At 36.6% G+C, this 19,605-nt stretch overlaps 2 protein-coding genes across 5 annotated transcripts in view; both read left to right on the top strand.

Annotated features, from left to right (window-relative positions):
• Positions 1-12,429, top strand: part of LOC107591922 (SEC14-like protein 1) — an 81,352-nt gene extending 68,923 nt beyond the window's left edge. The window contains exons 10-17 of the mRNA XM_016281206.1: positions 5,011-5,099; positions 5,203-5,273; positions 5,358-5,529; positions 5,803-5,937; positions 6,109-6,243; positions 6,449-6,700; positions 6,857-7,035; positions 11,100-12,429. Coding sequence (XP_016136692.1) covers positions 5,011-5,099; positions 5,203-5,273; positions 5,358-5,529; positions 5,803-5,937; positions 6,109-6,243; positions 6,449-6,700; positions 6,857-7,035; positions 11,100-11,205 — 1,139 coding nt within the window. The 3' untranslated portion in view covers positions 11,206-12,429. The remainder of the gene's footprint in view (positions 1-5,010; positions 5,100-5,202; positions 5,274-5,357; positions 5,530-5,802; positions 5,938-6,108; positions 6,244-6,448; positions 6,701-6,856; positions 7,036-11,099) is intronic.
• Positions 12,430-17,038: 4,609 nt separating this feature from the next.
• LOC107591934 (endonuclease V) overlaps positions 17,039-19,605 on the top strand; it is a 208,601-nt gene continuing 206,034 nt past the window's right edge. For 3 of the 4 annotated variants that reach the window (XR_001609923.1, XM_016281226.1, XM_016281225.1), the window contains exon 1: positions 17,039-17,128. Coding sequence is in view for 3 of the 4 variants with exons in the window: in XM_016281226.1 (XP_016136712.1) it covers positions 17,088-17,128 (41 nt within the window). In the remaining variant the exon portion in view is untranslated. The remainder of the gene's footprint in view (positions 17,129-19,605) is intronic. The other variant, XM_016281227.1, reaches the window with a different exon arrangement.

Below are 19,605 nucleotides of genomic sequence, written 5' to 3'. Positions count from 1 at the left end.
TTTGCATTGTGTTTAGCTGTATCTTGCAATTCTGAGAAAAAAAGTCAGAATTGTGGAATAAAAAGTCGCTATTTATTTATTATTTCTTTATTTAGTGGAGAAAATGAGCTTCCATAGGAAATAGCACACAAGGTGGGACTATTGCATTTTATTATAGCAAGAGATCCATGATAATGATAATCTGCTGTGTTCAATGATGAGCGCCAATGTATTCTTTTAACATTATATAAAATGTTGCAACAGCTGACATGAGGTCTATACAAATCCTTAGCTACTGATTTTACATGTTCATTTGTAAATAAAGGCTAACACAATTTAATCCACAGCACACTATATTACAATATAGAATAGGACAAAAGCCTGTCTGAGTCCTCTCTGTGTAGTCTATCACTTTTACACATGCTCCAGCTACATTTTTATTTCCATACTTTTGAATTACTTCTGTATAAAACAGTTTAAAATGACCCAAAGACGCAGGACCTTTATTATACAACTCTTAGACAAAATGGCGGATGACAACAGTTCCCAAGGTAGGATTGGTTAATAAAATGTTTAAGGTGGGGCTAAGCAAAGGTGCATTTGCATGCACATTTTAGATATCTATAAAGGAATTTTGACAAGTCACATTGTTAATTCCAGATATCTACAAACCCAATTCCAAAGAAGTTGGGACACTGTACAAATTGAGTAAAAAATTAAAATTATGCCTAGTACAAAATCAATTATAGATATCTTTAACTACAATTTCTACTAGTCAAAACTCTTTTGTAGATATCCGAAATATTTTCCAATGGAAGTCAATGGAACAATACGACTAGTCGTAATAGCATTGTAGATATCTCAAATGTATATTATGACTAGTCAAAATCACATTGTAGATACCTTAATTCCAATTACGACGAGTCAAAATTGCAGAATAGATATCTGGAATTGGAATTTTGACTAGTCAAAACTAAATTATGACTAGTACAGCAAGGAGTATTTAATGTTAAAACCGCTTGCCATAACTGTCGGGGATTTGTCACGCTGCGCCACCTCTAGTGTAGAGAGCATCACTAATTATAATAGGTTCTATAGTATTTGGTCATGTCCGGTGTAGACTTATAAGCGTAAGTAAGACTTATTTAAATATTGCGCGGGAAAGAGAGATCCGATCAGTTATCCAGGTTATCAAAGTGTAAACGCGCCGTGTCCTGATTGACTGATGATCCGATCTGCTTGATCAGATCACGGTGATCGCATGTTAATGCCAAGTGTAAACTCAGTTCAGTTCATGGAGCTCTTCTAACCAGCTGATGATCTGAAACAGGTGTGTTAAATAAGGGAGACATGCAAAATGTGCATTAAGACATTTACTACCACCTACTGGCAGTTTTAGTTTGTCATTTAGAGTATAATTTCATTGATTATTATTTTTCATATTTACACATTAATAAAAAATCTGAAAAAAATCCATATTAATAAAAACAATTTTTAAAGACATAGTTCACCCAAAAAAGAAAAATGTAGAAAAAATTAAAATGAAATATTGGTAACACTTTCTATGAAGCCCATTTTTATAACACATTATAAGGATATTCTTAAGGCATTAAAATGAATGCATAAAAACCTTATAATATGTTGTTTTATCTCATAAATACATTAAATACGTATAATACATTATAAAACTTATTTGTGGTTATAACTTTTATGAGTATGATTATTTATGAAAGTGAAGTGACATGTGGCCAAGTATGGTTACCCATACTCTGAATTTGTGCTCTGCATTTAACCCATCCAAGTGCACACATACAGTAGTGAACACACACACACACTGTGAACTCACACCCAGAGCAGTGGGCAGCCATCTTTGCTGTGGCGCCCAAGGGAGCAGTTGGGGGTTCGGTACCTTGCGCAAGGGTCTCACCTCAGTCGTGGTATTGAAGGTAGAAGAGAGAGCTGGTCATTCACTCCCCCACTTACAATCCCTGCCAGACCTGAGACTCGAACCCACAACCTTCGGGTTACAAGTGTTGTTATTTATAAGTGGTCTTTGTCTGCTTTAAGTAAAGTAACGAGATAACAATGGCAAGATATGAGACTTATAATACATTATAACTATGGGAAATATAATCCATTGCAAGTTAAGTGAATGCATTGTGTTCATTGTGTGTTATAAATCATCATACTCTTAAAAGCTATAACCACAAATAAATAAATATTATAATGCATTAAAACGGTTGTTATGATTAGGGCTGTCACGATTATGAAATTTGGCTGACGATTAATTGTCTAAAAATAGTCACGTTTATTGCGATTAATTTTCTGTTTTAGGGCTTTGGTGATTATGACGATTATCATGATTAATTGTCTGTTTTTATGGCTTTCATTATATAATTGATTAAGGGTTCAGTAAATAATTATGATGTTATCTTTTAATCTTTTTGAGTTATTATTTTGCTGTGTAAGATTACATAGAGTATTCAAAATTCTAAGAATTGGCCAACACGAGCGCAATTTTTTTTCTACACCAATACAGAATATCAATACTGTGTTTGTGGAACTAATGGTCACTCTTTTAAACCCTTTGTTAAACGCAATCCACTAAATAATCACTTCCTCATTACAGAGAAAAACTACATTTGATTAAAAATATATAAGCTATGAAATTAAACTAGCTGACTGTATAATTTAGCAGCAAAAACAAAAACTTTGGTGCACATTATACAATTTAAACGTTTATTCTGTTAACTATTTGTATTCTTACTAAATACATTCATGAATATAAGACAGAAATCAGAAGGCTTCTAATAATCTTTCTGTTTGTGATAATTCCTTCCTTTATTAAACTTAAAGTATTATAATGGGAATATATCATCTTGGAGAGAGAGTTTTACCGTGCTGACTGTCATAACTGAAAGTGACGTGCTGTTTGAATGCTGAGCGGAAGGAAGATGAATTTCTGTAAACCTAAATTCTGTCCCTCACATTAAGATATGGAATGGCTTCAGATGATATAGCAGGGCTCCAGACTGCGACCATTTTTTCTGCCTGTGCGACAACATTTTGTGTGAGGTCGCACTGGCGCGACCACCGCATTGGTCAACTCATACGCGCTGCAATTTCTGTTGCATATGAGAAACATCAAATGGCAAACGAAACTGAAAGCATAACGAAACGGCACTTAGAGAGTATACTCGCCGCGTCAGCATGAGCTCGAAGGTGCACGCAGCAAAAATGACGCGCATATTGAGGAAACGATGGTTTTCAAGCGAAAGTCAAGTAAAAGACCGCTTCTTAAACCAGAGAAGGTGAACATGCTGGTATTCTTGTGAGAAAAAAAACATGCAATCACCGTTAGTTTTACTTTTCTTTTTGTTTTTATTTTTGAAAAACTTGTTATCTTTGCCGTTTATCTCACATTAGCTCTCTTTTATTTATTTATTTGATTCCTCAGTGTTTGCTAAACGTTCTGTAATTTATTAGTCGGTATATAATACAGCATGTGGTGTGTGCCATGCCTCATCTTATTCGTTTTTGTTAATAAACGTTTTGTAAGCTAGTTTGTCATTGTATCTTACTGACTTTTTAATTAAGAATAACAATGAATCCATGGTTTGTTTTAGTCTTAAAAAATGAATTCGAAAGTGAAAGCGCCCGAAGCCCAGCTTAACACAGCAAAAGAGAAACTCCCATTCACAAAATTCAAATCACAAATAATACTACTGATGATAAAAAACGGGTTGAATGTTAACCACTTTCGTTTCCATATACCTATAAAATATGATAAAAGTTAATCTGCATGCATTGAATAATCCCATGTTGTAGTTAAAAAAAAATAAAAAAAAATATTGCGACCAAATCATGTGCTCGTGCGACCAGCTGACAAAGTTAGTTGCAAAAGAGCCACCAGTGGGAAGAATGAGTCTGGAGCCCTGTATAGACTATACAGTGCATGAAAAGCAAACTGGTGCTCTTCTGTTTCTTTTGGTGTATGACTCCCCCTGGTCTCGTATAAAAAGCACAATAATCGCGGTTGTCTGAAACAACCGCTGTTAGATCAAATAATCGCAATTAGACGGTTATTTAATTATTGTTATGTTATGTTAGGCCTAGTCATGATTACTCATGAGATTATACAACATAATATAAGGTTTTTTATAGTACATTATGCATTCATTATAATGCCTTAAGAATACTCTTATAATGTATTATAAATACGGGCTTCATAGAAAGTGTTACCAAAATAATTTATTTCTAAAGCTACTTTTGGTAATATCAGTTTCATGCTTTTCTTGTCAAATTTGATGTGAGATTAATATGCCATTAACTAGATTAAGCCCTAACGAATGACAGTTCATAAAATAGAGTTCATAAAATAGAGTTCATGTAATTTGGTTCAGGTTCAGAGAAATTATATCATAATGTCAGTGCTCATTTTTGTAGTCCCCTGTGGTGAAAAGATACCACACTGTGACTATGTGTATCCACCACGGTACAGGGCCATCTGTTGTCCATGTGTGTTCACATACTTAGGACTATGTGATATTTCAGTTTTTCTTTTTTAATAAATCTGCAAAAATGTCAACAATTCTGTGTTTTTCTGTCAATATGGGGTGCTGTGTGTACATTAATGAGGAAAAAAAATGAACTTAAATGATTTTAGCAAATGGCTGCAATATAACAAAGAGTGAAAAATTTAAGGGGGTCTGAATACTTTCCGTACCCACTGTATAATTTCATGTTTAGTAAGTACAGTGAAACATTGAAATCAAATAAATTTACAGAAGGATTTTTTTTCCCTCAAATGGTCGGTTTACAAGACAACTCAGCTGACAGAGTATGCACTTATAAAAAGTGCAAGACAGAACTTGTTTGTACCTCTACTTCCTGTTTGAGGTCTTTCAGTAAAATTTTTTCAGCAGAGCACATCATGGTGTGTTGTGGTTTGGCACAGTATATGCTGGAAATGTAGGGTGTGTTGTGTTCTCACATGCTTAAACACTCGTATTTATGTGTTGCTTTCTACAGATGGCCGGCCTCTGTATATCCTACGCCTCGGACATATGGACACTAAAGGACTGGTTCGAGCACTTGGAGAAGAATCCCTGCTCAGACATGTAAGAGATAATCTACATTTTCCATCATGCTCTATGGTGTATTTTCAATTCATATGAATTCAAATGAATAGTGCAGAGTCTAACAGCATATATTAATTTTAAGGTGCTGTCAATCAATGAAGAGGGTCTGAGACGCTGTGAGGAGAACACCAAAGTATTTGTTCGGCCAATTAGGTACTGACAGGACTGACAGATTCTTCTTTGGCAACCAGAGGCCCCCTAAGAATTTGTTTGTATTCACATTTTCTCATCCTGTAGTTGTTGGACATGTCTTGTCGATCTTGAGGGGCTCAATATGAGGCATCTGTGGCGTCCTGGAGTCAAAGCTCTGCTGAGGATTATTGAGGTGGTGGAGGCCAATTACCCAGAGACACTTGGCCGTCTACTCATCCTCAGAGCTCCCAGAGTCTTTCCTGTCCTGTGGACGCTGGTTAGAGACACCGCTTTTTGCTTTTAAATTGTTCTTCTCTGCTAAAATCTAGAGATGGGAATGGCATTTTAACATGACATGCCATATTTATTTGTGCAAGTTATTAACCCTCTTATATTCACTGTCCTTTATAAAAATAATTGCATAAAGTTATATGTCTCATTTACAAAGTAAACGAGTCACCCAGTTTAAACTCTTAGTAGCCTGATTTAACGCAAAGGAAGCATATTATGTATGTATCAACTGTGCTTTTCTTCTCTTATCTCTTCACAGGTCAGCCCTTTCATTGATGAGAATACACGAAAGAAGTTTCTGATCTATGCAGGAAATGACTACCAGGGCCCTGGCGGTCTTGTGGACTACATTGATAAAGAGATCATCCCTGACTTCCTTGGAGGAGAGTGTATGGTGTGTAAATTTGCGACTGAATGGTGTCTATTCACTTGCGTAATATAGAAAAACTTGCTCCAAGTAAGATCTGTATGCATGTATTCAAACTTGGGTATTATGTATCTTACCTTAGTGTATGGTTTTAGTGGCTTATTACACTGAAGTTATGGCACTTTGAAATATGTGCAGTGTGAAGTGCCAGAGGGTGGCTTGGTTCCCAAGTCTCTGTACAGAACTGCAGAAGAACTGGAGAATGATGAGATCAGGCTGTGGACGGAGACTATTTACCAGAGTGCCAGCATCTTCAAAGGAGCGCCACATGAGGTCAGACTTATGCATTAGAAACAAAACTATATATACAGCATGAGTTTGGTTTGGTGCATTTGCAAAGTGTGAACACACAATTTATGATTTATTTGTTTACAAAAACCTGATTTCAATCAGGGAAAAAATTATTATTATTTTTTTTAATAGCAGAATACCATCTGGACAGCAATGAAACTTTCCTTTTTTATATCTCCCCCTTCAGCTACTGATTGAGATCATTGATGCCTCCTCAGTCATCACTTGGGACTTTGATGTATGTAAAGGTGATGTGATCTTCAATATCTACCACTCTAAACGAGCTCCACAGCCGCCAAGGAAAGATTCGCTGGCTACCCATGGCATCACCTCTCTCGCAGGCAACAACGTGCAGCTTATAGATAAATCCTGGGTGCTGGGACAGGACTACAGCATGGTGGAGTCACCCCTCACCTGCAAAGAGGGAGAAAGTGTGCAGGTATGTCAGTTACAACCAGCATCCAGTTTTATGCTGATAAAGATGCCATAGTGCCACAGTTTATAGTGGTCATACCATAAATGCATTTCATCTTTTTTTTTTTTTTTCCCTTCCCTTGTTTTAACCACTCTGCCAACATATGTATACAACCTTTAGGGTTCACATGTGACACGGTGGCCAGGTTTCTATATTTTGCAATGGAAGTTCCACTCTATGCCAGCATGCGCCACCACAAACCTACCTCGGGTGGATGACGTTCTGGCTACTCTGCAGGTGTCTTCTCACAAGTGCAAAGTCATGTACTACACTGAGGTTCTGGGCTCAGAGGACTTTAGGTAAACATTCTGAACAGTACTGAATTGTGTGATATCTGTTGTTATCATTTTATCACTGCCTAGTTATTTTCATTTTAAATTTTATTTTAATCAAAATAACTTGAATGTGTGTGTTTTTTTTTATGGTCATAATTCCAGCTTCTTTATTTAAACTGACTATTACATTTCTGTTTTGGTTGTGTCTATGTTTTACCAGTATTGCCTTATTAAGCTAAATAGTTATGAGCAGTGTCCAAGCCTGCTGCTTTTTTCTCTTTCTCTCCCTTCTGCACACAACCACCATCCTTTCTGTTTCTCCTTGTAAAGAACGGCTTGCTGCGATGTGCAGAGTTTGTAAGTGAACTTGTTTGCTGTTAGCTTAATGACTGTGCTGTGCCAAAGGATTGTGATTGTTAGCATTATCATCATGCTAACAAAGCTTTGTTAATTCTGTCTGCTCAAACATGCTTGGCTTGAGTTTCACCCTCTAACTGCATTCACTGTGTGCAGGCTGATGTAATACAGCTGATGATACACCTAGATGAATATGACATAAGCTTTTGAAAACCCATTTCCTATTAAGAACCTTCTTCCAAAATTACTTCTAATAGTAATTTGTAAACTGATCATATACACTATGGACAAATGTATTGGGACACCTGACCATTACACGAGCAGGGGTTTATGACATTGCATTCTAAATTAATATGGAGTTGATCCCCCTTTGCAGCTATAACAGCTTCCATGCTTCTGGGAAAGCCTTCCACAAGATTTTGGAGTGTGGAACTGTGGGAATTTTTGCCCATTCATCCAGTAGAGTTTTTGTGAGGTCAGGCACTGATGTTGGATGAGAAGGCCTGGCTCGCAGTCTCTGTTCCAATTCATCCCTTAGGTGTTTGATGAGGACTTCAATGGAACTGTTTCCATCAATTTTTTTGAGTTATGACAAGCCCTAATGAAATTGCTCAACCAACAAACTACATTCAGTTAGAAAAACTTCATAATTTGTAGCATAAACACAAACACATTTTTTGTGCTAATATTAATGCCAAGTGAAGTTTGGAACGCTTCAGCCATGAAATCAGGCTTTTATGCACCATGCACCTCAGAAGTCTGTGGCCCTGCTCTGTGACTTCATGGGGTCTTCTTTATGGCTGAATGCCTCTACTTTCCAATAATAACACTTACAGTTGACCATGGAAGTTGTTGCAGGGATGAAATTTCATGAACTGACACAGTACCACATGTGAATTCACTGAGCTATTCAGAATGACCGATTTTTTAATTTATTTTTGTAAATGTAGACTGGATGGCTAGGTGCTTGATTTTATACACCTATGGCAATGGGTCTGATTGAAACCTTTATTCAATGATTAAGAGGTGTGTTCCAAAACTTTTGGCCTTATAGGCTGTGTCTGAAAGCTTAGGCAGCTGACTTGATGCCTCACTGCACTATCAGGCAATGACGTTGCAGGTAGCGTTTGTGCACGAAGGTACATCACGAAACTGATTTTGGACCTATTTCTGAGGCAGCTTAACCATTTAAACATCTACAGCAAAATAGAGAGAGCTTTGGTGATAACCAAGTGAATATTCAACTACTATAATTCAACTGTTACAGAATAGATCACACAGGTTTGTGGGATATCAAAGGCAGCGAAGGATAGGTCCATTTCTAATCTGCCTTCAAAAATCTATCAGATGAAGGCATTTCAGTAGACAGGATGTGACACGACCATTGGATTTGGACGTGCCTTGTTGCCTTCCTACCCTCCTGTGGAGACAGCATTTTTCAGCTTTTGGACACAGCCATACTATGTGTGTGTTAGGGCTGTCTAACACTGTGTGTGTGTGTGTGTGTGTGTGTGTGTGTGTGTTAGGGCTGAAAAACTAAATTCGAATTTTGTACTTAAATATGATATAAATTCTAATTATATTCACATTTAAAATGCATAATTTCAATTAGGGTGAAGAAAAGCTTTTGGCTTCTCTCCTGAGGCCACAAGAGGGCGCATCAAGCAAAATATTACTAATGCACCTTCATTCAAAGCATAAGATAACATGACTGTCTGTGAAAAAAGTGCATAATGTTTAAAATAATGTTTATAAACCAATTATAATTAAGTTGCTTAAACGGCTATAAACAAAACAGCATCATGTATGTATGCATAGTTTAATACAAAGGGCCGAAAGCCAATCACACAGAGTACATTTTTCATTTAAAAACATGAGTTGCAATGGGATGGAGGAAAAAAACGCCATAAATCTCAAGATGTTTTTTTTTATTTTTTTCCCAAAGTTAAACTTGCATTAATTTTACATGGCTTTCTAAACATCTGGCTCTTTTGTGCAAGACGTGAGTGTAACAGTGTTAGATGTCCTTCTAGAAAATGCGCGGAATATGCACTCTGTGTGAATATCTTGGTTTCAGTTGTGATGTAAACAATATCTTCTCCGCATAGATTTTCTCTTTTTCCGCAATATTTTTAATGAACAATGCAGCAGCGCCGCATCTAGTGGCTTCAACTGGACAGGATAACAAATACATTATAATGCAACGACGCTTACATCGTCATCGCATCTCATGAGCCACTGATAAGGCTGCCTCCTTAACGCACGCATAAAATTCGAATGCAATGTTTTTTCATTCGAATGTGGATTTTTATTTTAAATTCAACGAATATTCGAAATTCAAATGTTTTTTTTTTGACAGCCCTAGTGTGTGTATGTGTATGTATCTTTTGTGCAACTCCAGTATGTTCTTGGCTGTGTTCAGTATTTATCGCATTGTCCATTATTAAGGTCAAATTTATAAAATGTTTTAAACCCAGTTTTTTAAAGGTTTTGTAAAATGCCTGTTCACACCAAGTCTGACCTTTTGTCATTTATAACCTTCGTTACTGAGTGTAGGTTGATTTTACATGGAACTTTTACATGGCACTGTATGATGAAAAACGGTGGCAACAAACAGTCAAGGAAAAGATGTGATATGGCAAGGAATTTTAATATACTTGACTTATATCATGTCTGTTGCATATGTGTTAATATTGGTATTAACCATTTATGTATAATAATAGTATTTGACCACTTATTACCAAAACACCTTGGTATACCTATATCACAGTGCTTTTTGTTACACTATTTTTACTATTTCCATAGTTCTGTTCCAGAAGAGTGACAACATTTCTATTTAAGGGGTGGGTTGTATTTTGCATTAAAGCATGTGAATGACTGGAGTGCATTTTGATTCAGGCATGCACATTTTTATTTATTTCAGAAAATTGTGAAGATTTACATTGTACTCGGTCTAAAAGGTTTGTTTGCAAACTTTTGTGTCATTTATTTACTGCATCAGACTTGGTGTGAAAGAGCTTTAACATGGCATTTATGTGAGCTTTATCTAGGCAGTTTGAATAATGTGTTCTGGAGCCATGAAGAACAGGAACATTGAATATTAATCAAATGCTCTGGCTAGATGCTTGTCAGATATTTTTGCAGATGAAAGGCTACCTTAATTGACTGGGTAAGCAGGGTACGATATTTACTTTTTGCCCACCAGCCAACAAATGCCCAAGATAATCAAATGTGTTTCAAGTGTGCGTTTTTTGTGTAAGCAATGGCATTTAATGTAAACATTTTTTTTGAGAAGTCTTATGGCTGGTAAATGAGCAGAAAAAAAATCATACTCTGCCTGTAAGGTTTATTTCATTTTTTGTGCGTATTCTAAACTCACGTAGGCTTTGATAACTTGAATATTTGTATTAATTACCTTTTTATGCTGAGAGAAATTTTTATTTGCAGCACATTTAACTTTTATGTCAAATATGAGAAAAGGCAAATACTTCTCTTATTTGGCATAGTTTGGCTTTTTTCTAACTGCATGTCCTGCTTAAGCTCTGGTTGTTTAACTGTCTATGAACACAGATAAAACCAATATGCAATGAGGGGGTGTAGCTTAAAGGTTTTTATTAAATTATTGTATCTAGCCATTTTCCTTAGACCTTTTTTTTCTTACAGAATTGTATTTTTAGTATTTAGGTATTTATTAATTTCTCACATGTTATTCTATTCTATTCTAATCTCAGGGGCTCAATGACCAGTTTGGAATCCAGTCACAGTGGTTTCTCTCAGCTCAGCGCCGCCACCACATCCTCCAGCCAGTCACAGTCCAGCTCTATGATCTCCAGGTAGAATGGAAAGGAATTTAGGCTCTAAAATGTTTTATTAGTTTAGTTTCTTGATTCTCAATAAACCCCATTACTACTCTTACTCTGTTATCTATCCCAACACTGTATCACTCCATGTCAAGGACCTGAAGCATGCTCGCACAACTAAAAAGAGTATAAAAATATCCTTACCTGAAAGGATTCTGGTGGTGGTAGGTTGTTTTTTTTTTGAAGGGCTTGAAGCTGCTTTTCCATAGTGCTCAGCTGGGCTGCAGGTCAGTTCATAGGCCGATTGTGCTTTGTGTGAGTGTCCAAAGGAGCTCACACTTTAATGTGCATTTCTACATTTCCCATGAGCTGCATGCTGAACTAAGCAATACATGTTCTTCAAATTGGGAAAGGGCCTGAAATTAACGCGCCCACTTACACATCTCAAATACTCCACATACTTACTTATATGCACTTAGTTCTGCCATATCACTTGGAGCTCGTCCTCTTGGTAAACTGTTGTTAGGTCATTGGGTGGGCTTCTGCAATAATTTAGAAGAATTTATACTATTTGAATTTGTATTTATCATAAAATGTTTAAGGAGACTAGGTTAAGTCTTCTTGGGTGCTACAAGCTTGTTTCTTAATTGTTAAGGCCTTTCCACACTGAGCGCGAAAAAGCGAAACGAATATCGGACGCGATGACGCGCTGGAATAAAACAATAGATTTCTATGGATGCTTCCACATAGACCGCGAACATTCACGCACCGAAAATGTGAATGTTTTTTTTTTCCCGAACCAGTCCGACGAATCTTTTCAGTTTCGCAAAGCGAAAACACGGGCCGTCCAATAAGAGTTGAGCTAGGATCACGTGACCAGAGCAGCTGCTGTTGCACAAAAGGGTGAATGGTGGCGCTGTTTCGAAAACTAGTGTAAACAAAGAAGAGGAGTATCCCGGATAAGAGAAGAGAGTGGATGCTGAGTTCTTGTTATCGTTGGTATTTGAGAACAGATTTATTCTCATGTTCTTTATACAGAATAACATTTGTATTAATTGTCCACTGAATTAATTATGTGATCTGTAGAGCACTGTCCGTTTTCTTCCACGTGCCATGAGTTTTATGAATCGGAGCGCGTTCACTCGTTTTCTACACATGAAAATATGTACCTTAAGCAAATAGACATGATTATGACGATCTATTTTCTGTATGTGTTTTGTATGCAGCTCCTGGCATTTTTATAGCAATAAAGGATGTTTATGACAAATATTAGCAGTGTAGCGTTATTAAACATACAAAGAGTGCATGTGTCTGCTTATTAATCAAAATCAACTATAGATCACAACTGGAAGTTATTACAAGCACTCGATGATGGTTTAAAGTGGGTAAGCAAATACATGAATAATTACATAAATTTTCAAGTGTAGCTTGATGCTAATTGTACTTCTAATTATATTTTAGGATGTAGCCTATTCTTGTAAGCATTATAGATTGTTTGTTTCTGGTGTAGAACCTTGTTTATCTTAATTTAATGCTGTATATTGAGCAGCGGATGATGTGAAATCTATTTACTGAGAAAAAATGCATTGTTGGTCGGCGCCACCTAGCGTGCAGGCGTGAATTAGCAGAAGGCGAACAATCGTTTCGCGTTCGGTCTAAAAAGCACCGTTCGTCGGCGATTAGCCTCGCTTCTTCGCATCGCGGCTCAGTGTGGAAATGCCTTTAGTGTGTGGCTAGACTTGCGGTTTGAAAATGGCAAAGTGTTTAGTGAAATAGTCACAGTACTGATTTAGTGCTTACTACTAGTGTTAGCTTAAATTTGGGCTTTGTGGAAATGCCTTGATATCAAACCTCAGACTTGCTGCTGATCAGTTCCTATGCAGTCAGCCAATCAGTGCTTGGAATGGTCATTCATATTAATAGGTCAAAGCATTTTTTAATCACAGCTTTACTGGAAGATAGACTGTGTAAATTTTGTAGTGAATTTTATCATTGCACCAACAGAATAGGTGAATTTGTTTTTATATTTCTGTATTATAAAAAGGAAAGAAACGCTTGTTTGACAGTTTCTATAAGCAAAAACTTGAAATGGAGTGAAGTTACACAATCCAGTGAAACATGCTCCTTAAAGACTCTGTTCAGGTTAGAATATCAATCACAATTTAAAACAAAATGCTCAATAATTGTCTGGATGAGAGCATATCCATTAATCCAGGTGACTTTAACATGTTTGACAACCTGCACAAGAAACTAGTGTCACCTGCTTAATGTCCTGTGAGAATGTCTGCATCTAGGTGAGGTTTATCTAAGGACATTGGATGTACTCACATTTAACTTGCACCAGTTGTTTGAATGATGCTGGAGCCAGTAGTCTGAAGAATACTCCCTCTCCTTAATTTTTCTGCGTTATTAGTCCTGATCTCATGGACAGGACACTTTAGGGAAGAGGAGATTGTTACACTTAACAACTAGTTTTTACATGCCATTGCTAGAATGTTGATCGTAATATGATACATTTATAGTGTACTAGTATTCTGGAAGTGTAATAACAGTAAACAAAAGTAAAGGAGGAACAAGTAATATTTTGTTTGATGGTTAAAAAAAAAAATGTTGTCATGAAGGCTTTTTAGGATTATTTTACAACAGTTAAGTTTATGGGTGGATGTTTTTTAGCATGCCATATGGTTGTAAATACAATACAACTTTAAATGCTATTTGGGTTTCTATGGAAATCCTATATCAAACTACCATCCCTTAAAACTTCTAAACACCTGTGAAGCACATATTCTGAACCATGTGTACTTTGAAATCCTGTCATTTGACTACAAACTGCCAGTCAGGTAGGAGTTTCAGAGCTTACGGTTCTAGAATTTAACATTGTTTAACCATGCACAGGTTAGTAGACTTGTTTTATGCTTAAGAGTTCAGGAAAAAGTGAGAGATTCTATTTACAGTACAATTTTTAAAATCTTTAACAAATTGCTGTTTTTAATAATGCAAAAATCGACATAAGACCAGTGTGTCAGGTGTAACTCTGTAATACTTTACTGTGAAGAGAATTTTATGTAATTTGTATGAATGTTTGTTGTTTTTCCCCCCTCCTTCACTTATCAGTTTCAGCCATCTAATGCGGTATGTCTGTGCTAACAGATGCAAGCATCTATACAGTAAATGTATAAGGGCCACTGATGTGTCCAAAAACACACACTCTCTCTCTCTCTCTCTGACAACTCTCTCTCTGCGCACACACAGAGACACACACACACACACACTTGTAGTCTTCCTTATACACCTGCCTTTAACTGAACCAGTGTGTTTGAGAAGTAAATTTGGGAAGTCGTGGCCTAATGGTTAGAGATTCGGACCTGTAACCCAAAGGTTGCGGGTTCGAGTCTCGTACCAGCAGGGATTGCAGGTGGGGGGAGTGAATGTACGGCGCTCTCTCCCACCTTCAATACCACAACTGAGGTGCCCTTGAGCAAGGCACCGAACCCCCAACTGCTCCCCGGGCGCTGAGCATAAATGGCTGCCCACTGCTCCGGGTGTGTGTTCATGGTGTGTGTGTCTTCACTGCTGTGTGTGTGCACTTTGGATGGGTTAAATGCAGAGCACTAATTCCAAGTATGGGTCACCATACTTGGCCACATGTCACGTCACATTTTATTTTATTTTTTTAAATGTAGGGGCTTTCACACCCACCCAGCATTCCACAAACAAACACCAATATTCTCATTGTGTTAATTGAGTTTATAAATGATTTGAAAAAGAATGAACCAGCTGAACAAAATTAATGTGTGTTTGCGTTTGGATCTTTTAGATTTACATGATCATAGAATCTCAACTTTTCAATGTAATGATAATGTTCATCATAAAAAAACACCAACCTGGATTATGTCTGAATATCCCATGTGTTTATGTGGTCTCATCTGTATATGAGGGCTATTAACTGTTTTTTCCCTCTACTTTTATTCTCCTTTTTTTTCTGAGATGTTACATATCGTTTTTTTCCTCTGACAAACTCTGTATGTGAAAAAAATATTGAATTAATATACAATTTTAGCGCCTTTACATTTTCAAAGTTATTACATTTGAATTAAATATATGCTTATGCTGTGTTCCTCCTTTGTGTGTGTGATAACTAATAAAACTGTAAAGAATGACAAACACAGATATTGCTTTGTTTCATGTATAGTATTGAGTATGTGTGTGCGAGACATAATGTATGTCTACTTAGATCACAATTCATACAGATGTTAACTAAATAAAGTACTGAATGACTGTTCTCTTCTGTTCAAACAAGGAAATCAAAGTCTTAATGATCCAAATGAGTTCAATAAACAAAATGACAGGAATATACAAAAATCACTTTACTATACACCAATTAACCTCATTTGATTAGAAAAGTTTTAGAAACTCTCCAAACATATCTTTGCAAGTTGGTGGGACTCAGGGTTACCAAGACCTCGCCACCTGCAAGAAACTTAAATTTTCTAAAGCATTTTTGGCGAAGACTTCTACCAGCTGCTGCAAATGGTATGTATGAAGTCATTTGGCCTCAAGTTCACTCAAGTTTACTTTAAAATCAAAATGTTGGCTTTAAAATCAAACTTTACACTTAGACAGTTAGACAAAAATGTAAAATTCCTGTCATATCCTGTCTTGCAGAGTGGTGGAACTATGACATCACTTTGTAGGCAAAAATCCGGAAGCGAGTTAGGGAGCGAGTCTGCTTCATATGCACACTTCATGCTGCTCCATAGACCACAATGCAACACGATTGTGACGTCATCGCAGATCGCGTTTCATTTATCCCCACCCCAAACAACTATAATATATAAATAATTTTTTTAAGCATTTATAACAGCCCAAACATACCTATATACATATAGAATACTGCACCAAACAAATTAATAAGGGAAAAATTTTAAACAATAAACCAATTCCATAGCTGATTCTAATAAGTGATCAAGGGCTTAGAGCGTTCCAGTTCAGCCCATTCCAAGGGTTCCGACAGTAGTGGGCACTCTTGCAACGTAATCAATGACGTACATCCGAGTAAACGAGACGGAGGGAAGTTTGCTAGGGCATAAAAAAACGGACTGGAACACAGCCTAGGTATTAAGTGGAGGGAAACTGGTAAAATCCATGGAATAAGAGAACAAATGTATTGTTGTGCTTTTGGATGTCAGAATCAGAATGCAAATAATTTTTATAGAATAATGTCATCAAAGACGCCATTTGAAGCTAAATGCAGATGTTTAAACGGACAAACTATGGATGAAACCTGCTACGATTACCCCACATTTAAAGCATAAATTTGATTTAAACAATAGGTCTATATAATAGTCACATAGGGGACATATTGTATTAGCCCTACAGTTAAAGCATGAAATACTATTTAAACCTATAACATTTTACATTACATTTATTTAGCCTACCTATTTTATCTCACAATTCTGACTTTTATTTCTCGCAAATGCAAGTTTAAATCTCCTAGTTCGGACTTTATAACTTGATTTACCTCAACAATTGCGAGTTTGCCAATTCTGAGGGGGAAAAAAGCCAGAAGTGTGGTATATAAACGCATGATTCTGAGCCAAGGGGATAAAGAGAGAATGACGAGATGGTTTTTTTTCTTAGCAGAATTGTGAGATATAATCTCGGAATTGCAAGAAAAAAAGTCCGAATTTTTAAATAAAAACTCAAAATGTACCTTTTTATTTATTTTATTCCATGGCTTGCATAGACTGCTACGTTAAAACGGGCAGTTTCTGCCACCAGATAGACTCCGCCCACATAAACGCCATCACTGTTTGAGGTGTGATGCTAACAGCCGATTGGCCAACAAAGTGACGTCATAGTTCCACCACTCTAGGAAGTGTGGACTGGAATTTATGCACTTAACAGACGACGTGCTGAATGGCGGCTCCTGAGGCAGAGTTGGTGTTGAAATGGGAAAGGTTAGAAAATCATGAATAAATATGTTGCCTTGTGTTGCTTGCGTATTTATAACAAAAGTGCCATTTGATTAAGCGATAGCAAATAGCGAGCGATACTCCAACATCATCACTTGAGCTCACCGAACATGCAAAATAGATCGTAATTGTGATTCTTGGCACCGTGTGAAGCCATACTAGATTACATATTGGGTGGGTTGCACCAATAAGGATTAAACCTAAATCTAGATGAAATCAAAGTTTATCAAAAAATTCTGTTGCACCAATCTTTAAACCTTGTTTAAAAATAAGTAGGTTTTAATTTTAGATTAAATCCAGGTTTATCCAAAATGTCTGTTGCACCAAGCTTTAAACCTTGTTTAAAAATAAGCAGGTTTACATTCAAACCATCATTTTGATCCTGGATTGAATTTATATTTAAGATTCATTTTAATCCTATTGCTCCATAAATTTAAACTCAAGATTTAAATCTGAATTAGGGAATAATTTTAAATTTACAGGTGAGGTTGATAATTTATGTTCTCCTCCCTTTTTATTCTTACTCTTATGTCCTAGGACATATTGGTTGTTTTTGTTTTTGTGCATGTGTTGTAAAAGAAAGCTCTTTTTCTTTCTTCAGTATTCACTTTGTTCTGTTGCTATTTGTCAAATGGACCCTTTTATTAACTAGAGATATACATGGAGGTCATAAGTATGTGTATATGTTTTGCAATTGTATGCTGTATTTTGTTTATATGAAAAAAATTTAATATTTGTCCTATTTTGCCAACTTATTCAGTTCCCCAGTTAGTTTAACAGTACACTGAACAGTTCAGACTTGGACCAAAGACTGATGAGCTATTGATATGAGCAGGACATGTGTGAACGGAGCACATGAATGAAGTGGCGAAATTAAAGTTTTTATGGTTTATGTAAAAAAGTCAGTTGATTGTGACTAATTTGTTTACTTTATATGCTTTAGATATGCAAAACATACACATTTAAAATTGTGTGCTTTAAAGGAGTCCCTTTATGCTCTTTTGCACTTTCTACTTCCGTTAGTGTGTAATGTTTCAGTTTGTGCATGTGATCTGCAAAATTACCAAGCACAAAGTCCGTTTCAAAGGGAGTTATTCTCTATTAGTAAGCACTGTTTCTAAACTCCCTCAAATTCCTTGATTGCAGATGACGAAAGGCACATAGTATACTTGTACTATTCACTGATCAGCCACAATATTAAAACCACCTGCCTAATATTCTATTGCTCCATGATCAGTTCCGTGGTGGGCAGGGATCATCATCGGCACTCTGACAGGTCTGTCGCTACACAGCCCCATAAGAAGCAAACTGCAATGCACTGTATGTTCTGACACCTTTCTGTCATGGCCAGCATTATGTTTTTCAGCAATCTGAGCTACAGTAGCTCTTCTGTGTGTTCGAACCAGACAGGCTAGCCTTTGCTCCCTACGTGCATTAGTGAGCCTTTGCCACTCATGAGTCAGGACGCTGACACCAATTTACTGGTTGTCCTTCCTTGCACCACTTTTGATAGGTACTAACTAGGGATGTGTGCTACTACTAATTTCATTGACGTTTAAACATAATTTTTTGTAACTGACAAGTCTAAACTTGAATCCCTCAGAAGACCGTCAAAACCATTGTGTGTATATGTGATCCATATAATATTTGTCCTATTTTGCCAACTTATTCAGTTATACCATTTGAAGTACTTAAACTATGAATTAAACAGTCAAATAATTCCAGATACTTTATTATCCAAATTGTTCTTGTTTTACATCAAGTGGTTAAAATTTACAACACTGACTGCAAAAAACAAACACAAAAAAACAGACGGGATGAATGAAAATGCAAATTCACTCTCTGACAGTAGGTGGTGCTATCAGACAAGCAAAATTACAGTGGTTACTCCTGTAAACAAAGCAGTGCTGTGCCTATAAACAATATTTTATTAGGCATTAAAAATGTCAAGGAAACCTTTCTAAAAGTCAGTTTGTTTTCATTCATATTGTTTCTCCCTTTAAACTAGTAAATACGCTCCCACAGCTTGCTCGATTTCCAAGTGGACATTTCTCTGTGCACACAGTGACACATGCATGCAAGGTCTGAGGTGAAATTAAATGTATTTGTTTTCTGCTTCAGATGTAAACTTTCAAAATAATGTGTTATTTTTTTTAAAACGTATCATTAAAATGAATATTGACTAGTGGACTAGTATTTCCAAAGTTGACTAGCAGCAGCTGTTCCATTTAATCAAGTAATCTCACACATAACCACTTACAATATTCATTCCTAACCACTTCATTCCGGGAGTACCCCACAAGACTTGCTGTTTTGGAGATCCTCTGACCCATTTCTCTACCCATCACTATTTTTCACCTGCTTTCAACACTTGCAATTCAAAAACTGACTGTTCACTTGCTGCCTAATATATCCCTCCTCTTGACAGGTGCTGTTGTAATAGGGCTGGACGATATGGCCAA

The sequence above is a fragment of the Sinocyclocheilus grahami genome, unplaced genomic scaffold, assembly GCF_001515645.1.
Source record: "Sinocyclocheilus grahami isolate Dianchi unplaced genomic scaffold, SAMN03320097.WGS_v1.1 scaffold148.1, whole genome shotgun sequence".
In the NCBI taxonomy this organism is placed as follows: domain Eukaryota; kingdom Metazoa; phylum Chordata; class Actinopteri; order Cypriniformes; family Cyprinidae; genus Sinocyclocheilus; species Sinocyclocheilus grahami.
Note: the sequence above shows the minus strand (reverse complement) of the source record. Positions and strands in the feature narration are given on the sequence as shown.